General features: G+C 43.4%; 2 protein-coding genes across 3 annotated transcripts in view; both read right to left on the bottom strand.

The window, feature by feature from the left end:
• Nucleotides 1-5,575: 5,575 nt before the first annotated feature.
• Nucleotides 5,576-11,566, bottom strand: LOC110494061 (acidic mammalian chitinase-like). Its single transcript, XM_021568754.2, has 12 exons — nucleotides 11,498-11,566; nucleotides 8,890-8,956; nucleotides 8,715-8,744; nucleotides 8,248-8,452; nucleotides 8,090-8,146; nucleotides 7,693-7,858; nucleotides 7,355-7,479; nucleotides 7,017-7,140; nucleotides 6,629-6,811; nucleotides 6,371-6,487; nucleotides 6,136-6,262; nucleotides 5,576-5,992 (listed from the first exon to the last, which is right to left on the bottom strand). Exons 2-12 carry the CDS (start codon nucleotides 8,912-8,914, stop codon nucleotides 5,784-5,786), a joined length of 1,368 nt encoding a protein of 455 aa, XP_021424429.1. The 5' UTR covers nucleotides 8,915-8,956; nucleotides 11,498-11,566; the 3' UTR covers nucleotides 5,576-5,783.
• A 262-nt stretch (nucleotides 11,567-11,828) lies between these two features.
• LOC110494060 (contactin 2) overlaps nucleotides 11,829-27,378 on the bottom strand; it is an 83,393-nt gene continuing 67,843 nt past the window's right edge. For both annotated transcript variants that reach the window (XM_036950110.1, XM_036950112.1), the window contains exons 9-22: nucleotides 26,194-26,330; nucleotides 25,910-26,039; nucleotides 25,631-25,781; nucleotides 25,235-25,362; nucleotides 24,867-25,042; nucleotides 22,468-22,588; nucleotides 22,043-22,201; nucleotides 21,714-21,934; nucleotides 21,352-21,586; nucleotides 21,030-21,145; nucleotides 20,127-20,313; nucleotides 19,104-19,216; nucleotides 18,487-18,655; nucleotides 11,829-16,894 (exon numbers count right to left, since the gene is read on the bottom strand). In XM_036950110.1, coding sequence (XP_036806005.1) covers nucleotides 16,785-16,894; nucleotides 18,487-18,655; nucleotides 19,104-19,216; nucleotides 20,127-20,313; nucleotides 21,030-21,145; nucleotides 21,352-21,586; nucleotides 21,714-21,934; nucleotides 22,043-22,201; nucleotides 22,468-22,588; nucleotides 24,867-25,042; nucleotides 25,235-25,362; nucleotides 25,631-25,781; nucleotides 25,910-26,039; nucleotides 26,194-26,330 — 2,153 coding nt within the window. In that variant the 3' untranslated portion in view covers nucleotides 11,829-16,784. The remainder of the gene's footprint in view (nucleotides 16,895-18,486; nucleotides 18,656-19,103; nucleotides 19,217-20,126; nucleotides 20,314-21,029; nucleotides 21,146-21,351; nucleotides 21,587-21,713; nucleotides 21,935-22,042; nucleotides 22,202-22,467; nucleotides 22,589-24,866; nucleotides 25,043-25,234; nucleotides 25,363-25,630; nucleotides 25,782-25,909; nucleotides 26,040-26,193; nucleotides 26,331-27,378) is intronic.

Below are 27,378 nucleotides of genomic sequence, written 5' to 3'. Positions count from 1 at the left end.
CCGCGTATCGGCCGGGCTAGAGTGGGCATCGAGCCAAGTGCCATGAAGCCGGCTCTACGCATCTGGTCTCCAGTGCGTCTCCTTGGGCCGGCTTACATGGCACCAGCCTTGCGCATGGTGTCCCCGGTTCGCCTGCATAGCCCAATGCGGGCTATTCCACCTCGCCGCACTGGCAGGGCGACCGGGACCATTCAACCGGGTAAGGTTGGGCAGGCTCGGTGCTCAAGAGCTCCAGTGCGCCTGCACGGTCCGGTCTATCCGTCACCACCTTCACGCACCAGCCCTCCGGTGGCAGCCCCCCGCACCAGGCTGTCTCTCCGGCTCATCCTTACAGGGGCTCCCGCCTGTCCAAAGCGGCCGGAGTCTCCCTCCTCTCCAGCGCTGCCAGAGCCTTCCTCCTCTCCAGCGCAGCCGGAGTCTCCCGCCTGTTCGGCGCTACGAGAGCTACTCAGTCCAGCGCTGCCAGAGCCTTCCTCTCCAGCATTGCCGGAGCTTCTCGTCTGCCCAGCGCCATCTGAGCTTCCCGTCTCTCCAGCGTTGCCAGAGCTTCCCGTCTGCCCAGCTCCATGTGAGCCACCCGTCTGCCCAGCGCCGCCTGAGCCACCCGTCTGCCCAGCGCCGCCTGAGCCGCCCGTCTGCCCAGCGCCGCCTGAGCCGCCCGTCTGCCCAGCGCCGCCTGAGCCGCCCGTCTGCCCAGCGCCGCCTGAGCCGCCCGTCTGCCCAGCGCCGCCAGTGCCGCCAGTCTGCCAGGAGCCTCCAGTGCCTCCAGTCAGCCAGGGGCCGCCAGTGCCGCCAGTCAGCCCAGAGGCGCCAGAGCCCCTCAGCCCAGAGGCGCCAGAGCCCCTCAGCCCAGAGGCGCCAGAGCCCCTCAGCCCAGAGGCGCCAGAAACAACGCTGCATTTTGGTCCGCCTCTCCTTCACCTCTAGAGAACCGTTGCAATAATTCACTGTATCACAATTACAGGGGGTCAGAAGTTTACATACACTAAGTTGACTGTACCTTTAAACAGCTTGGAAAATTCCAGAAAATGACGTCATGGCTTCTGATAGGCTACTTGAAATCATTTGATTCAATTGAAGGTGTACCTGTGGATATATTTCAAGGCCTACCTTCCAACTCAGTGCATCTGTGCTTGACATCATGGGGAAATGAAAAGAAATCTGCTAAGACATCAGAAAGAAAATGTAGACATCCACAATTCTGGTTCATCCTTGGGAGCAATTTCCAAATGCCTGAAGGTACCACGTTCATCTGTACAAAAAGTAGTGCGCATGTATAAACACCATGGGACCACGCAGCTGTCATACCACTCAGGAAGGAGACACATTCTGTCTCCTAGAGATGAACGTACTTTGGTGCGAAAAGTGTAAATCAATCCCAGAACATCAGCAAATGACCTTGTAAAGATGCTGTAGGAAACGGGTACAAAGGTATCTATATCCACAGTAAACAACTCCTATATCGACATAACTTGAATGGCCGCTCAGCAAGGAAGAAGCCACTGCTCCAAAATCGCCGTAAAAAAGCCAGACTACGGTTTGCAACTGCACATGGGGACAAAGATTGTACTTTTTGAGAATTACCCTCTGGTCTGATGAAACAAAAATACAACTGTTCGGCCATAATGACCATCGTTATGTTTGGAGGAAAAAGGGGGAGTCTTGCAAGCCGAAGAACACCATCCCAACCGTGGAGCACGGGGGTGGCAGCATCATGTTGTGTGGGTGCTTTGCTGAAGGAGGGACTGGTGCATTTCACAAAATAGATGGCATCATGAGGTAGGAAAATTATGTGGATATATTGAAGCAATATCTCAAGACATCAGTCAGGAAGTTAAAGCTTGGTCTCAAATGGGTCTTGCAAATGGACAATGACCCCAAGCATAGTTCCATAGGTGTGGCAAAGTGGCTTAAGGACAACAAAGTCAAGGTATTGGAGTGGCAATCACAACAGCCCAAAAATGTGTTGGTAGAATTGAAAAGTGTGTGCGAGCAAGGAGGCCTACAAACCTGACTCTGTTACACCTTCTCTGTCAGGAGGAATGGGCCAACATTCACCCAACGTATTGTGGGAAGCTTGTGGAACGCTACCCGAAACGTTTGACCCAAGTTAAACAATTTAAAGGCAATGCTACTAAATACTAATTGAGTGTATGTACACTTCTGACCCACTGGGAATGTGATTAAGGAAATTAAAGCTGAAATAAATCATCCTCTCTACTATTATTCTGACATTTCACATTCTTAAAATAAAGTGGTGATCCTAACTGACCTAAGAAAGGTAATTTTTACTAGGATTAAATGTCACGAATTGGAAGTGAAAGGAAGTGAAAAACTGAGTTTAAATGTAGTTGGCTAAGGTGTATGTAAACTTCTGAATTCAACTGTAAATGACAACATTTACAAATCCCTTACTACTGCTGAGACTACTGATTAGAGTAATAGAAAACAGAGGTGCAACAACGTTTAGTAACTGTCTGTCAATAAATATGAAAGCCTTATGTAAATATGACACAGCTTGCAGTGTTGCATTTGTTTGTTCTTTTTTATTACATTGACTTGTATTGTTCAGTGACATGAATGACAGTTCATATTAATCATGTAAAAATAGAAAAAATAAATATTTTTGCAATATCTAAATGACAAAACAGTTACTTTGGTGTCTATTTGTAATATCCTTAAATTGTGCGCCCTTCATTAAAACATTGAATGAACACTCATCTTCAGTCCCTGTGGGATGCATTTTGCTGTGTACAGGGCTGCATTGTGGCTGCAAAAAACAGCACATTTATCCCACTAGACGTTGTTGGTTATAATGAGAGAAATCAATATCACCATGCAGAAGTTTTCACATAAACAGCTATATTTTTTGGTACCCTCATTACTGGGATTTACACTGAGATGTCATTGAAACTTCTTTATTGCATTATCATTACCGGCTAATTAATGCTTTTTAGTTTCTTTGGGAATGATTTGATTGAAATTAAGTGCCATTTGTACATATGGTAACATGTAATAATAATACGGATTCTATTGAATTATATATTTTTTCACCCTAAATGCCTCATCCTTCTAAACTGTAACATAAATGAATTAGCCACTATGACCTCATTCGGAATCCATTTGAATCATGTAAACAGAAAGTGTGCTATCTACGCTGATGTACAAAACATTAGGAACACCTGCTCCTTCCATGACATAGACGGACCGGGTGAATCCGATTGAAAGCTATGATCCCTTACTGTTGTCACTTGTTAAATTCAATTCAATCAGTGTAGAGGAAAGGGAGGAGACAGGTTAAATAAGTATTTTTAAGCCTTGATACAATTGAGACATGGATTGTGTATATCTGCCATTCAGAGGGTGAATGGGCAAGACAAAATATTTAAGTGCCTTTGAACAGGGCATGGTAGTAGGTGCCAGGCACACTGATTTGAGTGTGTCAAGAACTGGAACACTGCTGGATTTTTCCCAATCCCCGTGGAACGCTTTCTGTCCGACGAATTAGCGCTGTTCTGAGGGGAAAAGGGGCTCCAACTCAATATTAGGAAGATGTTCTTAATGTTTTGTACACTAAGTGAATGTGCAGACATCCGGGAAGTAATAATAATGCAGCACTTTGGACAAAGGCATGACGTTTATTACTCTCCTGATGGCCATTATCTGAGGATAAGTGTTGGCAGTGTAAACCACAGCATACACTCTGACTGCTCTGCTACCATGGGAGCACAGTTTTTATTTGCCATGTTTTCTGGTAAACATCCAGGTTTGTTGGAATTAAAATATAAAATGTTGCTTTATTTTTTTGTCTATGGTATTAACTTAGAAATGACTTGGTAAACTGGTAGTAAAATAACATTATGGACGTTTGCATCATCTTGTGTGAGATTACTTGACCCCCTAACAATGTGAAGTTCTCTGAGACCAAGTGGAAAGTGCTAAACTACAGTTGTAGTGATTCTAACACATTCTTATACTGTATGTCTGTGGTTGTATTTGCAGGGTGGAGAGGGGCCGTTGACCAAATGCTTAATATATGCAGTTTAATCATAGCTAATAAAAGTGACAAGCTGACATTACAGTGTATGTGCTTTAGTGCCATGACATGCAAGATTTGTTTCCACCATGAATCACGGGTAACAGGTTGAAACATTACAGCACTCTTCAACTTCATGTAAAAATACAAACATTTGACATATGTGAGCTTATATACAGTACCAGTTGTAGTTTGGACACACCTACTTATTCAAGGGTTTTTCTTAATTTGTACTATTTTCTACATTGTAGAATAATAGTGAAGACATCAAAACGATGACATAACACATATGGAATCATGTAGTAACCAAAACAATTGTTACAAATCAAAATATATTTTAGATTTGAGATTCTTCAAAGTAGCCACACTTTGCCTGGAGGTGTGTTGGGTCACTGTCCTGTTGAAAAACAAATGATAGTCCCACTAAGCGCAAACCAGATGGGATGGCAAATCTCTGCAGAATGTTGTGGTAGCCATAATGGTTCAGTGTGCCTTGAGTTAATAATAAATCAAAGACAGCGACACCAGCAAAGCACCCCCACACCATCATACCTCCTCCTCCATGCTTCACGGTGGGAAATACACATGTAGAGATAATCCGTTAACTCACTCTGCGTTGGAACCAAAAATCTCAAATTTGGACTCATCAGACCAAAGGACAGATTTCCAACGGTCTAATGTCCATTGCTCGTGTTTCTTTGCCCAACTAAGTCTCTTCTTATTGGTGTCCTTTAGTAGTGGTTTCTTTGCAGCAATTCGACCATGAAGGCCTGATTCACACGTTCCCTTCTGAATAGTTGATGTAGAGATTTGTCTGTTACTTGAACTCTGTGAAGCATTTATTTGGGTTGCAATTTCTGAGGCTGGTAACTCTAATGAACTTATCCTCTGCAGCCAAGTAACTCTGCGTCTCCCTTTTCTTGTGGCGGTCCTCATGAGAGCCAGTTTCATCATAACACTTCATGGTTTCTGCGACTGCACTTGAATAAACGTTCAAAGTTCTTGAAAGTTTCCAGATTGACTGACCTTCATGTCTTAAAGTAATGATGGACTGTTGTTTCTCTTTGCTTATTTGAGCTGTTCTTGCTATAATATGGACTTGGTCTTTGGCCAAATAGGGCTATCCTCTGTATACCCCCCTACCTTGTCACAACCCAACTGATTGGCTCAAATGCATTAAGAAGGAAATATATTCCACAATTTAACTTTTAACAAGGCACACCTGTTAATTGAAATGCATTCCCGGTGACTACCTAATGAAGCTGGTTAAGAGAATGTCAAGAGTATGCAAAGCTGTCATCAATGCAAAAGATGTCTACTTTGAAGAATCTCAAATATATTTAGATTTGTATAACACTTTTTTGGTTGCTACATGATTCCATATGTGTTCTTTTATAGTTTTGATGTCTTCACTATTATTCTACAATGTAGAAAATAGTAAAATAAAGAAAAACCCTTGAATAAGTAGGTGTGTCCAAACGTTTGACTGGTACAGTATGAAAAACTGACAAGCAAAAATGAAACATTCACAATATTGTATTCAGTCTTACATGGTATTTTTTTTATTTGAGAAAGACAGTAACCCGACAAATAGAAAATGACAAAATGAAAATTAGTATATTTTGTAACATTTTGCCAGTTGCAGTTCAGGATCAGATCCTAGGATAAGTTATTGCCGTTACAGCTAGTTGTCATTGAAGGTTGTTATAGCATTCTAACTAATTGGTCCTACATAGCTAGCAGTCATTCAGGGCCAGTCACAGCACTTGCAGGAATCAATATAGACGAGGCCGGGCTGGCATCGGTGCAGGTAGGTGTTTCCACGGAAACACTGGAAATAGGTGGTGTTGTCGATGACGTTGACGTACAAGCCATCTGGGCGTCCGGAGCAGAAGCTGAGGATGGGGTCAGGGGTGGTGGTGGGGGCCCGAGTGGTTGTGGGCTTGGGGGCGAAGCCTGGGAGGGAGAAAGGGAAGGAGGGGTGGAGGGAGGGAAGAGAGTGGGAGATGAGATGATATAAAAACCTACCTTTACTGTACTTGACTTATGGGTTTATAAAAAACAAAACTAGAATTTAACTTCAATGGAACTGAATTTACCCAGAGAGTTGCGGAGGTGATTGACAAGAGGGAAGGAACCATCAGCACAGAAAGCACCAGTGAAGTCATCCATGTCCAGCGTCCACACGGAGGCTCCTCCCAGGTTCTTGTTCCTCAGCCAATGGACCTGATGGAAACAAAAGGGGACAAAGACAGATGTGTAAACATGGACATGGGTATATAGAGAACTTGATTGGTTGATGGATCGATTGACTGAGATGTTCCTGGCATGCACCTTGGCAGCGTAGCTCTCCTTGTTGTCATAGCCCACCCAGGAGCTGCCCTGGACAGCATAAGGGACCTTCTGCTCATCAATCCACTCAACAGTGGCGCTGGAGGTGAAGGCGCAGACCTGGGAGGAGAGAGAAGCATCCTGTTAGCTAATGACAAACAAACAGATAAACAAACAAACAACACAATATAACATAGTGTTTTGAGATCCATGGCCTGTATGCTTTGAGTTTGAGTAAAAGGCCTCATAGATCAAATGTACCTCGTAGTAGGACCAGTATCCTGCTTCGCGGGTGAATGGGCCGGCGTCAGCAGGGCCTTTGGCGGGGGCTCCCAGGCCAGTGTTGGTGGTGGTGAGACGGTAGGTGCGGCCATAGGTGGGGAAACTCATCAACAGCTTCTCAGCAGGGGCACCGTTGTCCAGCCAGTAGGTGATGGCAGAGTCCTAAATCACATGGACAGGTGGTTAGGACAAGGCAGCGAAGTTGAAGGACATCAACACCAATATTTCCTATATGTAAATAGTTTATTTACAAGTTTCCTTTATATAATCATGGTCAATAACACAATGGTTTACAAGTACTTCCTGGTTTAATACTCAGCATGGAATAGAATCAATCCTAATAAAATCAAGTGTGTGTTAGTCTTACGACGTTGAAGTCGTAGTGTGTCACTGAGTCGTGTCTGCTGCGGTACAGGGGGCTGTTGTGTCCGGTTGCTCTCTCCCAGTGTCCGTGAAAGTCATAGGTCATCACGTTGATGAAGTCCAGAGAGCTGCAGAGACATAAAGAGACAAGTATATGGAGTATAGTGTGCCTGTTGAGTTTGTAAGATTCATGAATTGGATGTATGGTGTTATTCTCTATTATAAGGTTTTCCTTCATTGACTAATTTGTCTTTTTTAGATCAAATGTAATTTACCCCAACTCGGGTATAAAATCATTTCAAAATGTGTTTGACGAATGTCTCTCAGTCACATGCTGCCTACCTGGCGATCTGGGCCACCTCGTAGCTGGAGTTGATGGTGGGCCGTAAAGCAGCCACACTGGCAGACAGTAGCAGCTGTGTTAACTTGGTGTCTTTGGCATCGTCCATAAAGGCCTTCTGCAGCTCCTGTAAAGCCATACAGAAACATAACGTTCTGACAGAAAGTAATATAAACTATTTGGCCCTTCAGGCCGAGCTAACCCCTTCAGCAGGTGGTAGATCGCTATACAACCATACATAGTCCCAGAAAATGACAGTAACACATTGAAAGATATTGTTGCAAATCCTCACTCATGTTATAACTGTCAGTAAAAAAAAAAAGGTTCTGTGCAAGCTTACCCTGACGAGCTCGGTGAACCTCTTCCTGTCTCCGTTGGGGCTGCCGTTCTGAGTGGGGTACTCCCAGGCCAGGTTGAGACCATCAAAGTTGTGGGAACGCAGGTAGTTGATGGCTGACTTGATGAAGGCCTGGCGGCTCTCAGGTTTGGACACCATGCCGATGAATCTGGAGGGGGAAGGAGACATAATTGAACCATTATTCTGGTTGTGAGCCTATATGAAAGGACTGGAACCCAACAGACACAGCAGTCCTCCAGATTAGGACAAAAACCGGGAAACACTATGATAATTAGAATTGATTTCCCAGGTGCTGGGTGCAAAAAGACAAAATCTGCCTTATGTGGAATTGCGCAATATAATATCGTTATCAACCAATAAGAATCATCACTAGACTTACGGGCTGAGTCCGTTGACTGTGCCTCCGACAGAAAGCAGAGTCTTCAGCATTGGGTTCCTGCGGATCAGCGAGATAAGATGAGGAGTCAAACCCAGTGTTCATCATGGAGTTATCAACTAAGGCCCAACTCTCACTGAAGTACACCCAGAGTCACTCACACGTTCTTCAGGTTGTTGAGGCTGATGTATAAGGTTTCGTCGTTCCACTCGATGGGGGCGACCTGGTTGAAGCTGTTGATGGTGGCCAGGCTGTAGATCACATGGGTGCAGAGGAAGGGGTCGATGTTCTCAGGGGTGAATTTCCCACTGCTGGGGCGGTACTGGGCCCAGTTGGTCATGTGGCAGACCAGTTTGGTGGAGGCGGCTGAAGGTAGAGAAGGAAAACTATTCAGAGACAGAAGTTCACATTGACCTTTTGGGGTACCTTAAAATAGCGGGCTGGACATTGTGGTCATTGGGATGCTCTCTTTATTATTCCAAATGCTTATGGGGGATCTGTGGTTTTTGATGGGATTGCCAAGCATCTTGAGTATGAACCACATAATTATTTAGCGATAAATGATGTATTCTATGGTCTAAACATTTCAACTGAGAAATGTAAAAAGGTTGATGAGGGAAATGCTTACCAATCTGCACCATCAGCAGAAGGCCCAGACCTGAGGAGAGATGACAATGTTTTCATACACTGAATGACCCAGGCACAGAGGATCATATTGAAGAATAATGATAAGAATATGATGAGGATGATGATAGGGATTATAATGACTGAAGAAGCCTGCAAGCACAGTGATTCTGTGGTACCTGCAAGCACAGTGAGTCTGGCCATTGTGTTGTGAAATCAAGTCGGTTATCCTTAGAAACAATGTACCTGTATAAATAAATACAAAATATGACATAAATGCATGAATAGACACACATTTTGTATTATTATTATTATTATTTTATTTTTTTAACAAATGAACTAATACAGAGTTACTTAAATATAGATATACAGTGCCTTGCGAAAGTATTCGGCCCCATTGAACTTTGCGACCTTTTGCCACATTTCAGGCTTCAAACATAAAGATATAAAACTGTATTTTTTGTGAAGAATCAACAACAAGTGGGACACAATCATGAAGTGGAACGACATTTATTGGATATTTCAAACTTTTTTAACAAATCAAAAACTGAAAAATTGGGCGTGCAAAATGATTCAGCCCCCTTAAGTTAATACTTTGTAGCGCCACCTTTTGCTGCGATTACAGCTGTAAGTCGCTTGGGGTATGTCTCTATCAGTTTTGCACATCGAGAGACTGACATTTTTTTCCCATTCCTCCTTGCAAAACAGCTCGAGCTCAGTGAGGTTGGATGGAGAGCATTTGTGAACAGCAGTTTTCAGTTCTTTCCACAGATTCTCGATTGGATTCAGGTCTGGACTTTGACTTGGCCATTCTAACACCTGGATATGTTTATTTTTGAACCATTCCATTGTAGATTTTGCTTTATGTTTTGGATCATTGTCTTGTTGGAAGACAAATCTCCGTCCCAGTCTCAGGTCTTTTGCAGACTCCATCAGGTTTGCTTCCAGAATGGTCCTGTATTTGGCTCCATCCATCTTCCCATCAATTTTAACCATCTTCCCTGTCCCTGCTGAAGAAAAGCAGGCCCAAACCATGATGCTGCCACCACCATGTTTGACAGTGGGGATGGTGTGTTCAGGGTGATGAGCTGTGTTGCTTTTACGCCAAACATAACGTTTTGCATTGTTGCCAAAAAGTTCAATTTTGGTTTCATCTGACCAGAGCACCTTCTTCCACATGTTTGGTGTGTCTCCCAGGTGGCTTGTGGCAAACTTTAAACAACACTTTTTATGGATATCTTTAAGAAATGGCTTTCTTCTTGTCACTTCCATAAAGGCCAGATTTGTGCAATATACGACTGATTGTTGTCCTATGGACAGAGTCTCCCACCTCAGCTGTAGATCTCTGCAGTTCATCCAGAGTGATCATGGGCCTCTTGGCTGCATCTCTGATCAGTCTTCTCCTTGTATGAGCTGAAAGTTTAGAGGGACGGCCAGGTCTTGGTAGATTTGCAGTGGTCTGATACTCCTTCCATTTCAATATTATCGCTTGCACAGTGCTCCTTGGGATGTTTAACGCTTGGGAAATCTTTTTGTATCCAAATCCGGCTTTAAACTTCTTCACAACAGTATCTCGGACCTGCCTGGTGTGTTCCTTTTTCTTCATGATGCTCTCTGCGCTTTAAACGAACCTCTGAGACTATCACAGTGCAGGTGCATTTATACGGAGACTTGATTACACACAGGTGGATTGTATTTATCATCGTTAGTCATTTAGGTCAACATTGGATCATTCAGAGATAAATTTTTCAGTTTTTGATTTGTTAAAAATGTTTGAAATATACAATAAATGTCGTTCCACTTCATGATTGTGTCCCACTTGTTGTTGATTCTTCACAAAAAAATACAGTTTTATATCTTTATGTTTGAAGCCTGAAATGTGGCAAAAGGTCGCAAAGTTCAAGGGGGCCGAATACTTTCGCAAGGCACTGTATAACAACATGTTATTATTATACAATTTTAACATTTCATTATTTAACTACTTTTTAAAAGTATAGAGCAGCTCAGTTGTTATGTTGTTAATTCAGATGAAACAAGTTTGTAAATATTAAGTATTGGATACTGTTCGTAATACACAATCCATTATATTTAGCAATGAACCTATGTTTCTGTAATAGCGAGATAGCAAACAAAGCCAGATGTATGTATGTCCAGACTAAGGTCAAATGTATAAACAATTTAAAATACTTGAGGTGCACTTTACATAACTTGACTGGTACAATGGAATCGATAAAATGTTCCCAAAAGTGCACCCACCCCGCACTGTGTTCAATAATGTATTTGAACCAAGTCTGTTGCATGCATCCAGATGTAGGATCTTAAGTTGATCACTCTTTTACTGCTGAGAATTTTCCTGCACAGCAGGAAATTTAACCTTCTAGTGTATTTCAGGTGTAAAAAAGCTTCTAAAGTTTATCATTTCTACCTTGAAATTTCAGAATTATTTGCCGTAGTGAAAAATGTATGTATCCTTACGAAAAATATCCTTTAATTATAATTCACATAATAATTCACATTTCCTGTTGCTGCAGGATTATTTTCCAACTGTAGCAAACTGGCTCAAATGAATATCCTACATATGTACACACACTCATTCACTGTTAGCAAACCTCCTCGATCTCTTTACATGCAATTCACAAGTTAATTAATGAACACACGTTCATCACTATGTCATCCGTGATAAGTAAGGTGCAATATAGTAGGGATATTACCTCTGATATCACAAGCAATGTTACATAAATGAATATAAAGTTACATATTACATACAATACATGAATACCATATTACCTTTCTCCACCAGTGACAGAGGGAGAGTTCCTACAGTAGCTGTGCTGTGTTCTTGCTGATTTATACTTCTCATTTTCCCTAATAATAATTGGTACCAAAGTGCAAGTGATAAGATTCCTGAGTAACCCGGGAAGTGGGAGACGAACTGATTACCTAATAGATTCAATTACACACACTAGGTAAAATGGCAAGTGTTATGACTTACTTGAAAAGGGGATATTCACGCCGCTAGGTCACAACTGACATAATAAAGCAATCTAATATGACCATGCTACATCTGCCATGCAAATTCAACAGTGGTAAGGAAATAAAAAACACAGTGGAACAAGCATGATTTAAATACAATCCCAAGGTGTTTATTGAGTAATATTTACAAGTGCCATACCTCCCCTTCACTTTCCCGTTTAATCACAGATTTAGAAGGACCCAATGGTATCAGAACATTTCAACATTTCAGCCCAGCCAGCTGACAGACAAACACATCCTAGCAAACTGGTTGCCCTTAACCACTGATACAGGGACATATTTGTTTTCATCCCTTTATTGTTCAGGTTATGATTCCTAGATCTGTGGTTAAGGGCAAGCTCTACCTCAATAGCCATTGTAGCTTTCACCAGGAAGTGTGATTTGAACCGATCAATCAGACTTCTTGAAAATGACACATAATATTCAGAGAACAGGGGTTTGAAAAGATGTCACCTTAGTATTACAGAGATGCTGTAAGATGATAATTACTTTTAATGTGTATTTTGCCGATGGGAACTTTGCATATAAAAAGCGTTGTGTTAACAAAAACATTCACACACACACATACGCAAATGAGCTAGCATTACGCAAATAAGCTAGCATTAAGTACATAACCAAAAAGGCAGTGTTTCCAATATTTGCCATTGGGTTAGAAACCAAGCAAGGGCAGATCACGTGTACTTGTGAGTCTTTCAAGCCTATACAGGTGCTGGGTGAAGAAGGAACAACACTAGCCACCAGAGAGTAAGCAATTGTTTTCTGAGTATGTGAGCTAAGTGTGCGCTAACAGCTGTACTCTAGCAGTACAGCACCGCACAGTATCTACAGACCGATGATGAGTGAGATCCAGTGTTTATGTATTTCTTTACTACAATAACTCCTATCCTGCTCTTGAGAGAACATAGGCTGCTTTCCCAGTTGGCGGCTCTATCAGTTTATCTTGAACAGTATTGAACAGCTAGATGAGATATAGTGTATAGTGATCTCCGAGCTGGGTGATCCAGTGGCTTACAGCATTACCGGCCATCTGTTAGACCCTGCAGTTGCTGCCACATGGAGGAGAATGAGATATCATATCACCATCAACGTTTGACTACAGTTTGACAGGCAGGTTGAAAGAGAGTCAAGTTGACTCCCTTGTCCTGCAGTTTCGTATAGCCAGCCGGTAGTACCAATCACACCTCCACTGTCTTCAACTACGAAGTGTGGGTTTGAGTTTCCCCCCAAGGAAGTCATCACTGCAAGACATCTGGATATTTCACGTGTTTTTAAGCTGCCCTCTTTCTTTTAAGGTACATTGAGCCACGTACAAAAACAGTTTATAAAACACAACACTCCCAATCCAATATAAAATTACCCTGAACACCGTCAGGCACAGGGTTAAGTGGCTTCACCCACTAAAATCAAAACAACATCATTGGTCTAAACATAACAACTGTCAGGTGGGGACTAGTGTGGTGCTGAATATGTCTATGTATTATAAAAGCAACACTACTGTCACTACTGGGGCACTCTGGGTATACACGTTGACAAAAAATGCTCTCTGGAACCTAAAAGGGTTATTCGAATGTCCCCATATGAGAACCCTTTGAAGAACTATTTTTGATTCCTGGGAGAACCCTTTTGGTTCCAGGGTTCTACTTGGAACCCAAAAGGGTTATCCTACGGGGACATGGGAAGAACCCTTACGGAACCCTTTTTTTCTAAGATTGTACTGGTGTTGCTGCTGTACTAACAGATTGTCATCAACATGTTTCATGGCCAGAGTGTGTTTGTATCTTGCTCATTCTGATGTCGACAATCAATCGATGTCTGTGTAAGAGAGTCAGTAACATCATAATAACTTCTATACAGTTGTGGGCACAACAAAGGGAGATGTAGCTAACAACCAAACAACACCAGAAAAACCATCATCCAACCACTTACTCAACAAACCTTTTTCACCTCCCAGACTTTTACAAATGACAAAACACTATGATTTTGGCTTCTCCAGACCGCTTGCAAACCATAAAAAGTATTGTTTGATTCCTACACTCCGGAGATGTATCGAAATCATGAGCTAACAATTACAATTTATGAGGACCCACAAACCCTGAAGTGCCGCAAAACTTCTTGATACCTTGCACTGTTCTACTGCATAGAACAACATGTAGCAGCAGAACTGTGCTGCCACTGGCCAACCTGCCTAGGAATGTTTCAGAGCAACAGAAATGAAAAAAAATGAAAAAACAAGAGACAACATACAGTAGTTGCCATTTTGTTTCCTGTTGCCTAAGCTTCATCTACCAGTGGTTATATTCAGAACAGACACACTGTGTTGAAATGGCTGTTTACCATTGAACTACTTGACTATGCCCAAAATCAATAGTTCAAGGTATTATACAGAACACACATTCCACAGACTTTACAGGTGCAAGGTGGTATGAAATATGGAAAAAGAATATCCACTGTTCAAATGCTGCCATGGTTTTAATATACAGTGGCAATAGGCTTGACAAGGACAGTGGTTGACATGTTAGTATTGTAACATTGGGAACATCTAAACAGTGTGTGGGTATTATTCTTGCTTTCCACCCAAATCAATCCCTCTGGGGCTTCATGATTAACTAGCAGACGCGGTATGTTCCATAGATGACATATCCTTGCAGTGAACTCTCCTCAGACAGGCAGTGTTTATGGCAGAAGTGTTGCATGATTAACAGTTAATGAACAACAGGACATGTTATGTAAGAGGTGAACGATAACACTGTACTTTGTGATCCGTCTTCAGTACCTGCTTTCATCGTTTTATCGCAACAATTGCCATTGCGAAATACTCCTCTTATACTTCAACATAGATGGGTTTCATAACCAACCCAAAAACACTGAATTGAAATTGTTTTCCATTTGTGTCTGAATCTTCTAAACAATGCAGGCACAAAACAAAGTGTAAACAAAGAACTGATAAATATCTTTATCAAGTTGAGTTCCCAACATAAACATAAAGGTAAACATTCATTTGGACGAGTGAAGTTATTCATTCAGACGCTGTCACCGCCATAACTACATCACATAAAACAAACAAACCAACACACAGGCAGAAAATCCTAGGACGAGACAAAAAGTTGTGTCATAAGAAAGTAAGCAAGCGTCCATTCACAGGGAGTTCCATTTGAAGTAGACTTCCTGAAGAACCATGAGATGTATGAATGAGGTCACTGTTTAATCTCCCCTTCATCTTATTCAAGAGACAAAGAGTTGGTCAGTGTCTGAGTGAACCAGAGATGTCTACTGTTCTGTATGTACACATGATGTTCTACATACAGAAGTTAAGTTGGGTGACATATAGTGCTAAGCGATTGACCAAAATGTTATTTTTAGTTTTTTAATTAACTAACTGACCAATGTCGGTTCAATTACTTGAATTCCATGTATTTTTATGTTTTTACTGTAAGCTCAATGCACTGTTTCTCTACAAAGAAATCAGATCAAGCGCAAACTGTGATGTAGTAGGGAGATGTAGTTTTCAACAGCCCAATATTCTATATAGTTTACTGCAGAAAATGTGGTAATTAACTATAATGACCATATATCCGGTCAAGTTTGTGGAGCAGATACTGAGAGGGAGAGAAGAGAGGGATAGAGAGAGCAGTTGTTTCTTCGCGAGGTATATCTACCCGACAATACAAGTGTTTGATAGTTGGTATTCAGCAGTCATAAAAGTATGGTTTATTTACTTGGAAGAACTACTAAAATAGTGATTTCGTCAGACAATGTAGGCAGCAGCTCTATAGAGCCAGATAATATATAGGATGACTCATTGGGGAGCACAGAGATAGTAGGCTGGCTGGCTGCAACTGCATGAGCAGAGATGAGACAATGACTTGGATTTTTTTTTTTTTTTAAAGGGCCCAATCAGATCTGCTTTAGCCAACATCCGCAAAACTGATGTTTTGACCGTGTAGTAGGTAGAACTGTGTTAGAGCTGTCAAATCCCCAAGCAGCTCCCGGCATTATACCTAAAGTGGACATTACCATTGGCTGCAATGAGTCGCAATAAGAGAAATCACATGCAGCCTTGATTACAAATTTGAACACTAGAATGTGAGATGTAATCTACACCTTGATTAGTCTGATGGAAATCCTTATTATTTAAGTTGAATGATTTTACAATTTCAGTGTAATTATTTCTACATAGCCTACACTTTCTTATTCGGAACTTCTAACGCAAATGGGGCGGGTGTAGCTTCATGATGATGCCAGAGCAGCTGCTCACCGATTTGACTGCAGTACAGTTTCACCTCTGACACCTCCAAAACATCCACCCGCATGGGTGTCTGCTAGTGCCAGTTACTGCTTGATCTGATTGAATCTAGTCCGAAGTTATCAAATAAAACAAATGTATACATACACAACAGACATATTTTATTAATAAAGTAATGTGAATGGTTAATAAGTGGTACGCAGTATTGGGTCGCCACTACCATCATGGGGCTTTAAAAAAAAAATGTCTGTGTTATTACAGCATTCAACCCAAATTATGCATAGTGCATTTATTGTAAAAAACAACAACATTAAAACCGAAAACCATTTTTTCCATTTTTTAAACTACACGAAACTGAACCGACTTCAGAAAGCACGACTGACATACCCTATCGAGCTTAGAGTTCATAGCAGAGTAGGGGAAGCCAGGAGACATGGCGAGTGTGACGAATTGCCCTGCTGCTGTGAAGGAGGACAAAAGCCTCTCGTATCCCCATAAGGCATGGTTCTAATGACACCAATGTAATTGACAATCAGGTAGTCTGACCCCTCCCTTAAAACCCATGGACACACACACTTAAAAAATGTCCCAGTTTGATGTTCTTATAAAAAGAAGAATAAAATAACCATCATTTTAATTCCCCCCATCCCCCTTGCTTCAAAATATTACCCCACACACCCCTTGTCCACCTGTTCAAAATCCCCTCCCCTCCCCGCCACAACAAAACAATAGATAGGTGAATCTGAACAATAGGCTTTACACCATGACTATGACACAATGTCCAGGGACTGGCGGAGATCACAGGTCCAGTAAGCCAATAAGAGTGAGGGAGAGTGTGGCGGTGAGAAGGAGGGGAGCATGATTGGACCATGGGGATCTTGCTTGGTTCTGCACCATCATTCCAGTTCCTGTTTGATAGAGAGAGCGACAGAGCGAGAGAGAGAGAGGTGGGGTGGGGGGGGGGGGGGGGTCAGAATTGCAGACATGATCTAGTACAGTATTATCCCAACAGCTGCCTACTTGCCTCCTTGGCTTTTTTGAGGAGTCACAGCTAGGGTCTCAGAATAGTGAAAGACAGGTCCTAATATGGAGCACAATGGAAATACTAATTGACTCACTTAAACATGTCTCTCTGACTGGCTAAAACAGCTCTATAGTGTTCTAACTTTAAGCCGTCTTAAAGGTGCAATATGTAACTTTTTGGGTGGCGCAACATAATTCTCATAGAAATGTGAGTTATAGATCTGTCATTCTCATTGAAAGCAAGTCTAGGAAGCGGTAGATCTGTTCTATGTGCTCTATTTCTAAGCTTCCATTTTTAAGTTTAGTTTTTGTCTTTTTACTTTCAGTTTTGTACACCAGCTTCAAACAGCTGAAAATACAATATTTTTGGTTATAGAAAATATATTTCACAGCGATTTTGATGGAACAATGATTCTCTACACTATACTTGCTTGTTTTGTCACATAAACTGACATTTTTGCAACTAGGAAATGATGGAGCGATTTCTGCATAGGTCAAATTTAAGCAGAATCTAAGTACTAATGTGTGTGTGGTGCCGGCGCACACGTGTGTACAGTACAGATGTAGGATCTTAATTTGATCACTCTTTTGTTGCTGAGATGTTTCCGCACTAACACACGGTTATATTAACAGCATTTTACTTTTCATGTGGCCTCGTTTTGACCAGACCTACAGATCAAGCAACATTTAAGGACTAAATGTTCAAATCCTGCTAATACAGGATTATTTTGCTGAGACAAATTACGATCTTTCATCTCTATGTGCATGTCTGCGTGCACTAATACAGAGCCCAGTGAGGCAACACCCCATTAACCCTCACTGCCTCTCACTAAACCCTGTCACTCAGTGACAAACCTCAACTTCCATCAGCAGCCTATCAACCTCACAGGCAGATGTCGTATGTGGCCGCCAGTTGATACAAAATACTAATTAGTCCCTCTTGGTTCAAATGAGCACTTATGCTCTTGTACCCTTCTGTGTGTGACAGCTAGCTAATCCTGTTAGCCTCAGGCCATGCTAGCTGTTGGCGGTAGACTTGGTGAAGAACAGGAGGAGAGATTTGGATTATTTCCTCGTGTAGTGAGTTCTAGTCACAGCAGGAGTGGTGTTGCTGCTAGGCAAGTCCCAGGTGGGGATGTAACTTAAACCTGACACAAAACCTTGCCTGGATAAGCTCTGGGGCTATGTGGTGTGTGACTGAAAAACATGTGTTGTGCCGAAGTCTCCCTTCCATCAAACCTCAGTGTCAGTGGCTACGTCCCTATTTCATCTCCTTCCTCTCAAAAGGTGCAATTGTTCACTTCTCTTCACTGATTTGAAAGGAAATGACTGGCATATAAATATGGTGGAAATTCCCTTTAGTATAGCCCATCCTTCCACCAATCCAATGCTTTTCGATTTGTGGGAAGTAGGGAATGAATGTACACTTCAGGAAGAAAGAGATATTATTGCGACATACCCAGTCAGTCTCTCTCACCTGAGTCGCGGGAAACAATGGTCTCGTGTGCGGCTCCGTCTCCTCCCTCCCCCCAGGAGCGTATCTCCAGGACCACATAGCCGTTGTCTTTGGGTAGGGGCAGGGTGACGGACGTCTTCCCCTTGTCCAGAACCTTCAGTGCAGACTGGCCCTCATGCTTATACAACACCTGAAAGAAGAGAGAGGGAGGGAACCGCTTCATTTCAGATTCTGACAAACTGTACAGAGGAAATCAGTTATTTCAGGTTTTTCCTTTGCCCCTTTGTTCAATGTTTGTTGAAGTATTTTTGGTTTAAGAAGCTAATGTTCCTATTCCTTTTCTTTTTTTTCTCTCTGCACACTATCACATTTATAAAAACAATAAATGATTGTTAATGTTATCTGTTGATGATATGCCGTATCATGCTCTAAGAGTTTTACTGCTCTGCAAATCTGATTACTTACAGAAGTAGCTCATTATGATTTATCCAAACAACATGAATCATTTTGACCGCATATCCCCTTTCCCTTCACACATTTTAACATTCTTTTAAACATTTTGACCGTGCATTTTCAATATGACAAACACATATCCACCTGCACACACACACCTCTCCTTCAAAACAGACACCACTCACCTTGTAGCCCAGCACAGCTGATTCGTTGCCGAGGGCCTTGACATGATCCCACCTCACAGTTACCCATGAGCCATCAGTCTTCCAGAACACGTTGCCAGGGGGGCGATTAGGAGCTGTTAACATAAAAGAACAGACAACCACTTACTGGCCGGTCTCTCACCTTCTGAAACTTACTTGACCAAGACATGACCAGGAAGTTATTGAGGAATTACACTTAGATACTTAATAACTTGGTAATACAAAGGTCTCGCGCACAAATTATAGATACAGCAACGTTATGATGCAAACTGTAACCGAACTGCAAACTAAAAGGCATGATATCATATATAATATATTAATATAGCTATGTTTGTGCGTAATGTTGATGTCCGTGTGTTCCGAAAGGGTTCGTCAGCTGTCCCCATAGGAGAACCCTTTTTAGTTCCAGAGAGAAGAGAAGAGAGAGGAGTAGATCCTCTGTATCAGGATCTAAATCCCCTACTAGAATCCCTTTACACACTTAAAAGGAAAACTCCACCCTCAAACTATCTTTTGGTATCTGTTTCATCAGTCCATTGTTGATATAGACCCAAAATGTTTTGTATATCAGCGATCAAGTTTTCAAGAGATACGACAAAACGCATCTGATAGGCTGCATTTCTGCATTTTAAAAGTGACATATCTTGAAAACATGATTGTGGACATGCAAAACATTTTGGGAACTACAGTGTATATCAATGGACTAATACCCAAATATTTTTTGCCTTTCTTGAAGCCCAGTGCATGCTGGTAGTCAGGTGCATGGTGGATATCTCCCCTCCCAAACACACTGTGTGTTTGAACCCCTGGGGTATTCTCAGCCGGTAGGGACAATCCATCTTATCCCACATGGGAGAACTCATACTTGCACTGCTGGCCTAACCCAGTTATGTCACATCTGATCCCTCGAAGAGGGTTGGGGCCAGGGGACTGAAACAATATTTGAGTGTGTGTGTTTGTTGGTGGTGGAAATTCTGTGTGTGTGTGTGTGTGTATCCTACATACGTGGTCTCCTGGTAGTGACAGTAGATTTGGGTGAGGCTGGTCCTGTGCCAGCGCTGTTGTAGGCCAGCACGGTAACATGGTACCGGGTGCTGGGTCTCAGTCCTGCCACGCGAGCCGTTGTCTCCAACCCGGCTGTACGCACACGGTCTGCAGCTGCCTCCCGCTCATGCTGACGCCAGTACCGGATCTGTAAACAACATTTTAGTGTGCTGATGCCACAAACAGTACATCTCTGTGAAAAACTGGGGGCCTTCCCCAAAAAAGAAACTATCAAATAATTCTGACAGTTTTTTTCTCAAAATATTCTGTGAGGTAAATATGAACAGATCACTTGAAGGCCCTAAAATGTAAGCATTTTGTTATCTCTTAAACAGTTTCCTTTTAAATGTGTACAATGAACATTAACCAGATTAATGAGCAAAGTTTCCTCCAGCTGCCCTGTCATAACATTAATGACTCTCACTCTGACTCTCCCATTTTCCTCCCCCTCAGGGCCATCATGATAACCAGCCAGACCTAATCTGCCTGGCGACGGATCCCAAACAAACAACACATCAAATAAATGAATAAAACCTTTATTAGTCGGGGGATATAAGATATCAAGGCTGAGGAGATGAGGTGAGGTCATCTCCAGGGCAATGTCACTGTTGCCTCAGGATGGTAATAGCATAGCTGTTACCTCAGTTAACTTTCACACCAGTACTGACTGGTTCAGACTGGTTTGAACCTGAAGTCTAGATATGGGTCCCAAATTGCATGCTATTCCCTTTATAACGCACAACTTTCGACCAGGGCCCATTGCTTGTCACATTGTTTGGGGTAAATGCACATGTCGGGGTATATCATATGATATATTTCATGGTATATGTATATGTTCATGTGTATGTTGTGCAGGTCCTTAACCTCGTAACCTCTGAGGATGCCATTGGCGCTGAGGTGTTGGACCGGGTCCCATGACACCTGCATCTCAAACGCCGTCAGAGCTGTGGCGTTGATCCTCGAGGGCGCCACCGTGGGCTCTGCATGGAGGGGCAGGGGTCAGAGGTCAGGGGTCAGGGGTGAAATTAGGGTTGAGGATTATATCCAACACACACAAGTACGATAAACACAGTGAACAAATGTGGTTGGTAACATTTTGTTTTTTGTGTTTTTGTTCGCCCTCTTGTGGCAATGTAGCATAATGTTCCTCATCCTTCTTGTATAACCCAGATCTGTTCTGACTCACCCTCCTCTGCAGAGTGCACCAGGGCAATCTGGCTGAAGGGACCCTCTCCTTTACGGTTGTAGGCTTTGATCTTCACCTCAAATGGGCAGTAGGGGGACAGGCTCTGGTTTGAGTACACATAGCGAGACGACTCCACGTTGGAAACACGCTCCACCACCCATGTCGGAGTGTTCCGCTTCCGGAATGCCAGGATGTAGCCAAAGCCATCTCCATTCTGGTACTCTCTGGCCATGGGCTGGGATCAGATTCAAACAAAACTTCATGTCAACTTTGACAAAGCTCTCCATCTAACTCTCTCTCTAAATTGCGCACACACACACACACTCAGGCATGCGTACACATACACAGACAGACACACTTACGGTCCAGGTGATGATGAGTTCGTTGCGGTCTCCTCCTCCTCCACCTAGTCCACTAGGGGCCACTGTGGGAGCTGCTTGCTGGGTGCGTACGGTGTGAGAGGACATGCTAGGCTCTCCACTACCCAGGATGTTACTGGCGATGACCTGGAACTCATAGTCCATCCAGGGCAACAGGCCAACCACACGAGCCGATTCAGCATTGCCTTCAATGTTAGATGGTTCTGCGGGGGGAGAGGAGTATGGAGAGAGGGAGAGGTGAGGGACTGATTGATTGATACAAAAACATACATTCATACGCACGCGTGCACACACAACGGTGGTCCTCTCACCTGTCCTCATCGTCCTCCATCCGGATGACAGTGGGGAGCAACCCATGATGACATACTTCCCGATGGGGCTGTGGTTGTCATAGCCACGACTCCACCGCAGCTCCGCCGACGTCTCAGCAACGTTCTTCACCACTAAACCACCAGGAGGTCCCGGGGGGCCTGAGGAGAGACCGTTGGAGAATGCATGGTCAGGACATTCATCCAACTTCCTTCATTTACATGCAACTACAAATCCTCACCCAGAAAGTAGTGGACGGAGCTCATTGTGGCCTGGGGATGAAGAGGATTACGCAAGTAAGTAATTAAGTAAAAATCCTCATAAAATGTAGAATCGAAATCCTGCAATGCTGTAACACAAACATTTCATGAGGATGACCATCATAGAAAAAGGACAGGTGAGTTGTTGTGATATGATCGGGTCTTACCTCTGACTACCAGTTTAGCGGAGGCTGAGGCGCTGTCCACCACGGTCTGAGCTGTACAGCTGTATGTACCGGCCTGACTCAGCTGACCACTCACTATCAACAGATCCCCTATGGTCTCCTTCTGTTAGAGAGACAGAGAAAGACAGAGAGAGAGAGAGACAGACAGAGAGAAAGACAGCGCAAGTAAGAGAAAGAAGGAAAGACAGAGAGAGAGACAGACAGACAGGCAGACAGGCAGACAGACAGACAGACAGACAGGCAGACAGACAGACAGACAGACAGACAGACAGACAGACAGACAGACAGACAGACAGACAGACAGACAGACAGACAGACAGACAGACAGACAGACAGACAGACAGACAGTGAGAGAGAGAGAGACATAGACAGAAAGACAGAGACAGAAAGACAGAGAAAGAGACAAAGAAAGAGAGACAGAAATAGACAGAAAGAGAGAGAAAGAAAGACAGAGACAGAAAGAGCGAGACAGAGAGAGAGAGAGAGAAAGACAGAGAAAAAAATACAGAAAGAGAGAGACAGAGAGACAGAGAGCGTAAGTGAGAGAAAGATAAGCACAAACACAAAGCAAAATGCAGGTGCTATCTGGCCCTAAATCGACAGTACACTGTGGCTAAATCAAAACCTTAGAAAAACCTTTACAAAGTACAGACTCCATGAGCACAGCCTTGCCATTGAGAAGGGTAGACACAGAAAAACCTGGCTCCCTGTAGAGGAAAGGCTGTGCAACCACTGCACCACAGCAGAACCTGAGACGGAGCTGCATTTCCTGACAAAATGTAAAAAATATAAAACAATTAGAGTGTCATTTCCCCAAATGTGAAACCCTTATTCAAGGTTTCAAAGACTTCTCTGATGAGAGTAGGCTACCTGTCCTGTTGGGGGAGGACACAGAGAGCTGTGGGTTGGCAGCGCACTACATTGCTGCCTGCCATAAGTTGAGGGACAGTGTCTGACAAACCAATCAACCTGCACATGCACTCTACTGTATGCTTATTGTTATTGTTCAATGTAAGGTTATTTTGTCACTTGGTTGTTGTTGTTACTGTTCTCATTTTTATTTTATATTGTAAATATCCAAAATAAGCTTTGGCAATATGTACATTGTTAGGTCATGCCAATAAAGCACATTGAATTGAAAGAGAGCGAGAGAGAGAGAGAGAGAGAGAGAGAGAGAGAGAGAGAGAGAGAGAGAGAGAGAGAGAGAGAGAGAGAGAGAGAGAGAGAGAGAGAGAGAGAGAGAGAGAGAGAGAGAGAGAGAGAGAGAGAGAGAGAGAGAGAGAGAGAGAGAGAGAGAGAGAGAGAGAGAGAGAGAGAGAGAGAGAGAGAGAGAGAGAGAGAGAGAGAGAGAGAGAGACAGACAGACAGACAGACAGACAGACAGACAGACAGACAGACAGACAGACAGACAGACAGACAGACAGACAGAGAGACAGAGAGACAGAGAGACAGACAGACAGACAGACAGACAGACAGACAGACAGACAGACAGACAGACAGACAGACAGAGAAAGACAGACAGACAGAGAAAGACAGACAGACAGACAGACAGACAGACAGACAGACAGACAGACAGACAGACAGAGACAGAAAGACAAAGAAAGACAAAGAAAGACAGAAATAGAGAGAGAGACAGAGAAAGACAGAAAGACGAAAGACAGAAATAGAGAGAGAGACAGAGAAAGACAGACAGACAAAGAAAGACAGAAATAGAGAGAGAGAGAGAGAGAGAGAGAGAGAGAGAGAGAGAGCTTGTTCAGAATTAGAGACATACTCAGTAATTGGAGACATGGTCTGCCTGATACAGAGAAACAAGCCAGGTATTCATATAATCACAGTTTCACAGCAGTACTGAAGGTAATTTGAATTCAAATGAAATTCAATTATATCCAACACTCTGCTTTGAAAGTCTATCCCATTATAAGACGACTCCAGTGGCAGTGAAATCATAGTGCTGACCATAATTTGTTTGGGTCAGGATTATAAACTCTAATCCCCAATAAACCAAGGGGCATAGAAAATGTCAATGTCACGTCATCAACATAGAAGTGTTTCATCAGCAAGACGTGAACAGTAGGCTGTGACTCTGCACATTAAATGGATAGTTTCCTTGATATGGTCTGCAACATATATCTGACTAATGTCTTGTAAATACACCCTGATTCATGGTAATTTTCATTAACCCTACTATTCACTCAAAAAATCATACCAAATGTCTTTTTGATTTAAAAAAAAAATAATCTGTTAAGCAATTTGATTCAATTTCAAACGGTTTGATTGAAAATAACCCCAAGTGAACCTGTGGATTTTTTTTGTCTTATTCATCATGACGCACACCCATTCCTGCAGTGGTACATTCTACTGTAACCTGACTAACTCACCCCCTCCACACGGTGGTATGGTCCGGCGGGGTCCTCCAGGTCCAGCAGAGCTCCGTTATGAGCCCAGGTGAAGGTGAGGTCCATGGTGGGGTCATGTGACGCGTGACACTGCAGCGTGACGTTCTCTTCCTGGTTGATGTCAGCGTTGGAGGGAGCTAGGGTGATCTTAGTGGCATCTGTGGAAGAGAGGGGAAGGAGAAAGTGAAGGAGGAGAGTAGGGGAGGTGTGAAACTGTCTTAAAACAAACACTGGTGTTTCAGTGGGCCAGTGTGTGTGTACACGTGTGTAAGAATGTGCATGCCATGTGTGTGCAAATGTGTGTGTGTTTTTGCGTGTGTATGTATGTGTGCATCCATGCTTTTGTGTACCTCTAACTGACAGGTGTCCAGTGCTGTTGGCCTTGCCCAAGTAGTTCTCAGCAAAGCAGGTGTACTTCCCCTCATCTGCCCTGCTGATGTTGTGGATCCACAGGATCCCATCTGGAGTCACTGTCACCCTGGGAGAAGAAGCAGGAAATGTAATCTTTATTATCCCAAATGTTTCCATGTGTTTGCAGTTTGCACTTGTTGTTAGGTGGGAGTATTGGACAAAATCGAAGCTAAAACATGAGACACTTTTCCTTCAGGTCACATTTATCTTTTAATCCCCCCCCCCCCCCCCCCCCCCCCCCCCAGAACTGTTGAGGCTTTCTGAATCAAGCCTCAGTAAGTCTGAATCTAAGGTTAAAGTGAGGTTCAGGGTCAGGTGTGTGTTTGTGCGTGTACCTGCTGCTGTTGGTGAGGAGCTCAGTGCCACGGCTCCAGAACAGGGTAGGTTTTGGGGCGGCTCGCGGCCGACACTCCAACATCACCTGCCCCCCTCGGGCTGCTGGGACCAACCTCCTCACCGGGTTGGAGCGGAAGTCTGGGGCCTGGACTGGAGACCACAACACAGGGGGGAGGACAGGGAGTTAGAGAGGTTAGAACTCGGGTGTTAAGTTACATTTCTCTTGGGCTGCAGTGTTTACGGGGTTTGGTTTTAACCCTTGAACCCTGACCTCTCACCTTGCACCCTCAGTTCGGCATTGGAGTAGATGGTGTCGTGTTTGTTTTCAGCCACACACTGATACATCCCAGAATCCTCCAGTGCCAGGTTGATGACCTTCAGACGACCCCCATTGACCTCCACTCGGTCCTGATGTCAGAGGGATGGATGGAGAGATAGAGGAATGGTTGGAAGGAGATATAGGTAAATGAATAGGGAGGGGAAAAAACCTCACACAAGGGAGGGTAGAGACGAGCGACATGGGCTTGTGTGTCTATGTGTACGTGTGTGTGTGTGTATATACCTGTGTGCTAAGGGGCTGTCCATTACGTAACCAGCGTATGGAGGGTCTTGGTTTGCCAGCAGCCACACAGGTCCAGTGCAGTTCTGAACTGATCTCCACCTCAGAGTCACTCATCACCTGCAGCCACTCTGGCTGGGCTGAAGGGACCAAACAGATACAGGGACAAGTTCACAGACAAATTCAGGTAAACACGAATGGTTCTGATGGTCATATAATGGTGATATTCAGGGGGAACAGGGTTTCAGACTTGCTGCTGGATACTACACTGAACAAAAATATAAACATGTAAAGTGTTGGTCCCGTGTTTCATGAGCTGAAATAAAAGATCCCAGAAATGTTCCATATGCACAAAAGGCTTATTTCTCTCAAATGTTGTGCACAAATTTGTTTACATTCTGTTAGTGAGCATTTCTCTTTTGCCAAGATAATCCATCCAGTTGACATGTGTGGCCTATCAAGAAGCTGATTAAACGGCATGATCATTACACAGATGCACCTTGTGCTGGGGACAATAAAAGGCCACTCTAAAATGTGCAGGTTTGTCACACAACACAATGCCACAGATGTCTCAAGTTTTGAGGGAGCGTGCAATTGGCATGCTGGCTGCAGGAATGTCCACCAGAGCTGTTGCCAGAAAATGTAATGTTAATTTCTCTACCATAAGCCAACAGGCCTCACACTCAGACCACGTGTAACCACGCCAGCCGAGAACCTCCACATCCGGCTTCTTCCCCAGCGGGATCGTCTGAGACCAGCCACCAGGACAGCTGATGAAACTGTAGGTTTGCATAACCAAAGAATTTCGGCACAAACTGTCAGACACCGTCTCAGAGAAGCTCATTTCATGCTTGTTATCCTCACCAGGGTCTTCATCTGACTGCAGTTCAGAGTCGTAACTGACTTCAGTGGACAAATACTCACCTTCGTTTACCACTGGCATGCTGGAGAAGTGTGATCTACACAGATTAATCCTGGTTTCAACTGTACCAGGCAGATGGCAGACAGCGTGTATGGTGTCGTGTGGGCGAGCAGTTTTCTGATGTCAACATTGTGGTATGGGCAGGCATAAGCTACGGACAATGAACACAGCTGCATTTTATCGATGGCAATTTGATTGCACAGAGATACCGCGATGAGATCCTGAGGCCCATTCATCCACTCCCTCCACCTCATGTTTCAGCATGA

Source organism: Oncorhynchus mykiss, chromosome 17 (assembly GCF_013265735.2).
Source record: "Oncorhynchus mykiss isolate Arlee chromosome 17, USDA_OmykA_1.1, whole genome shotgun sequence".
Lineage (NCBI taxonomy): Eukaryota > Metazoa > Chordata > Actinopteri > Salmoniformes > Salmonidae > Oncorhynchus > Oncorhynchus mykiss.
The sequence above is the reverse complement of the archived record's forward strand: the minus strand, read 5'-3'. Positions and strand labels throughout refer to the sequence as shown.

Bases quoted from the DNA above. Each gene is read 5' to 3' on its own strand.
- LOC110494061 (XM_021568754.2), bottom strand. From the start codon at position 8,914: ATGGCCAGACTCACTGTGCTTGCAG. The intron at 6,812-7,016 runs GTAAGACTAACA...CATGTGATTTAG, and splicing joins CACACTACGACTTCAACGTC to GACTCTGCCATCACCTACTG. The intron at 6,263-6,370 runs GTGCATGCCAGG...TGTTTCCATCAG, and splicing joins AGGAGAGCTACGCTGCCAAG to GTCCATTGGCTGAGGAACAA.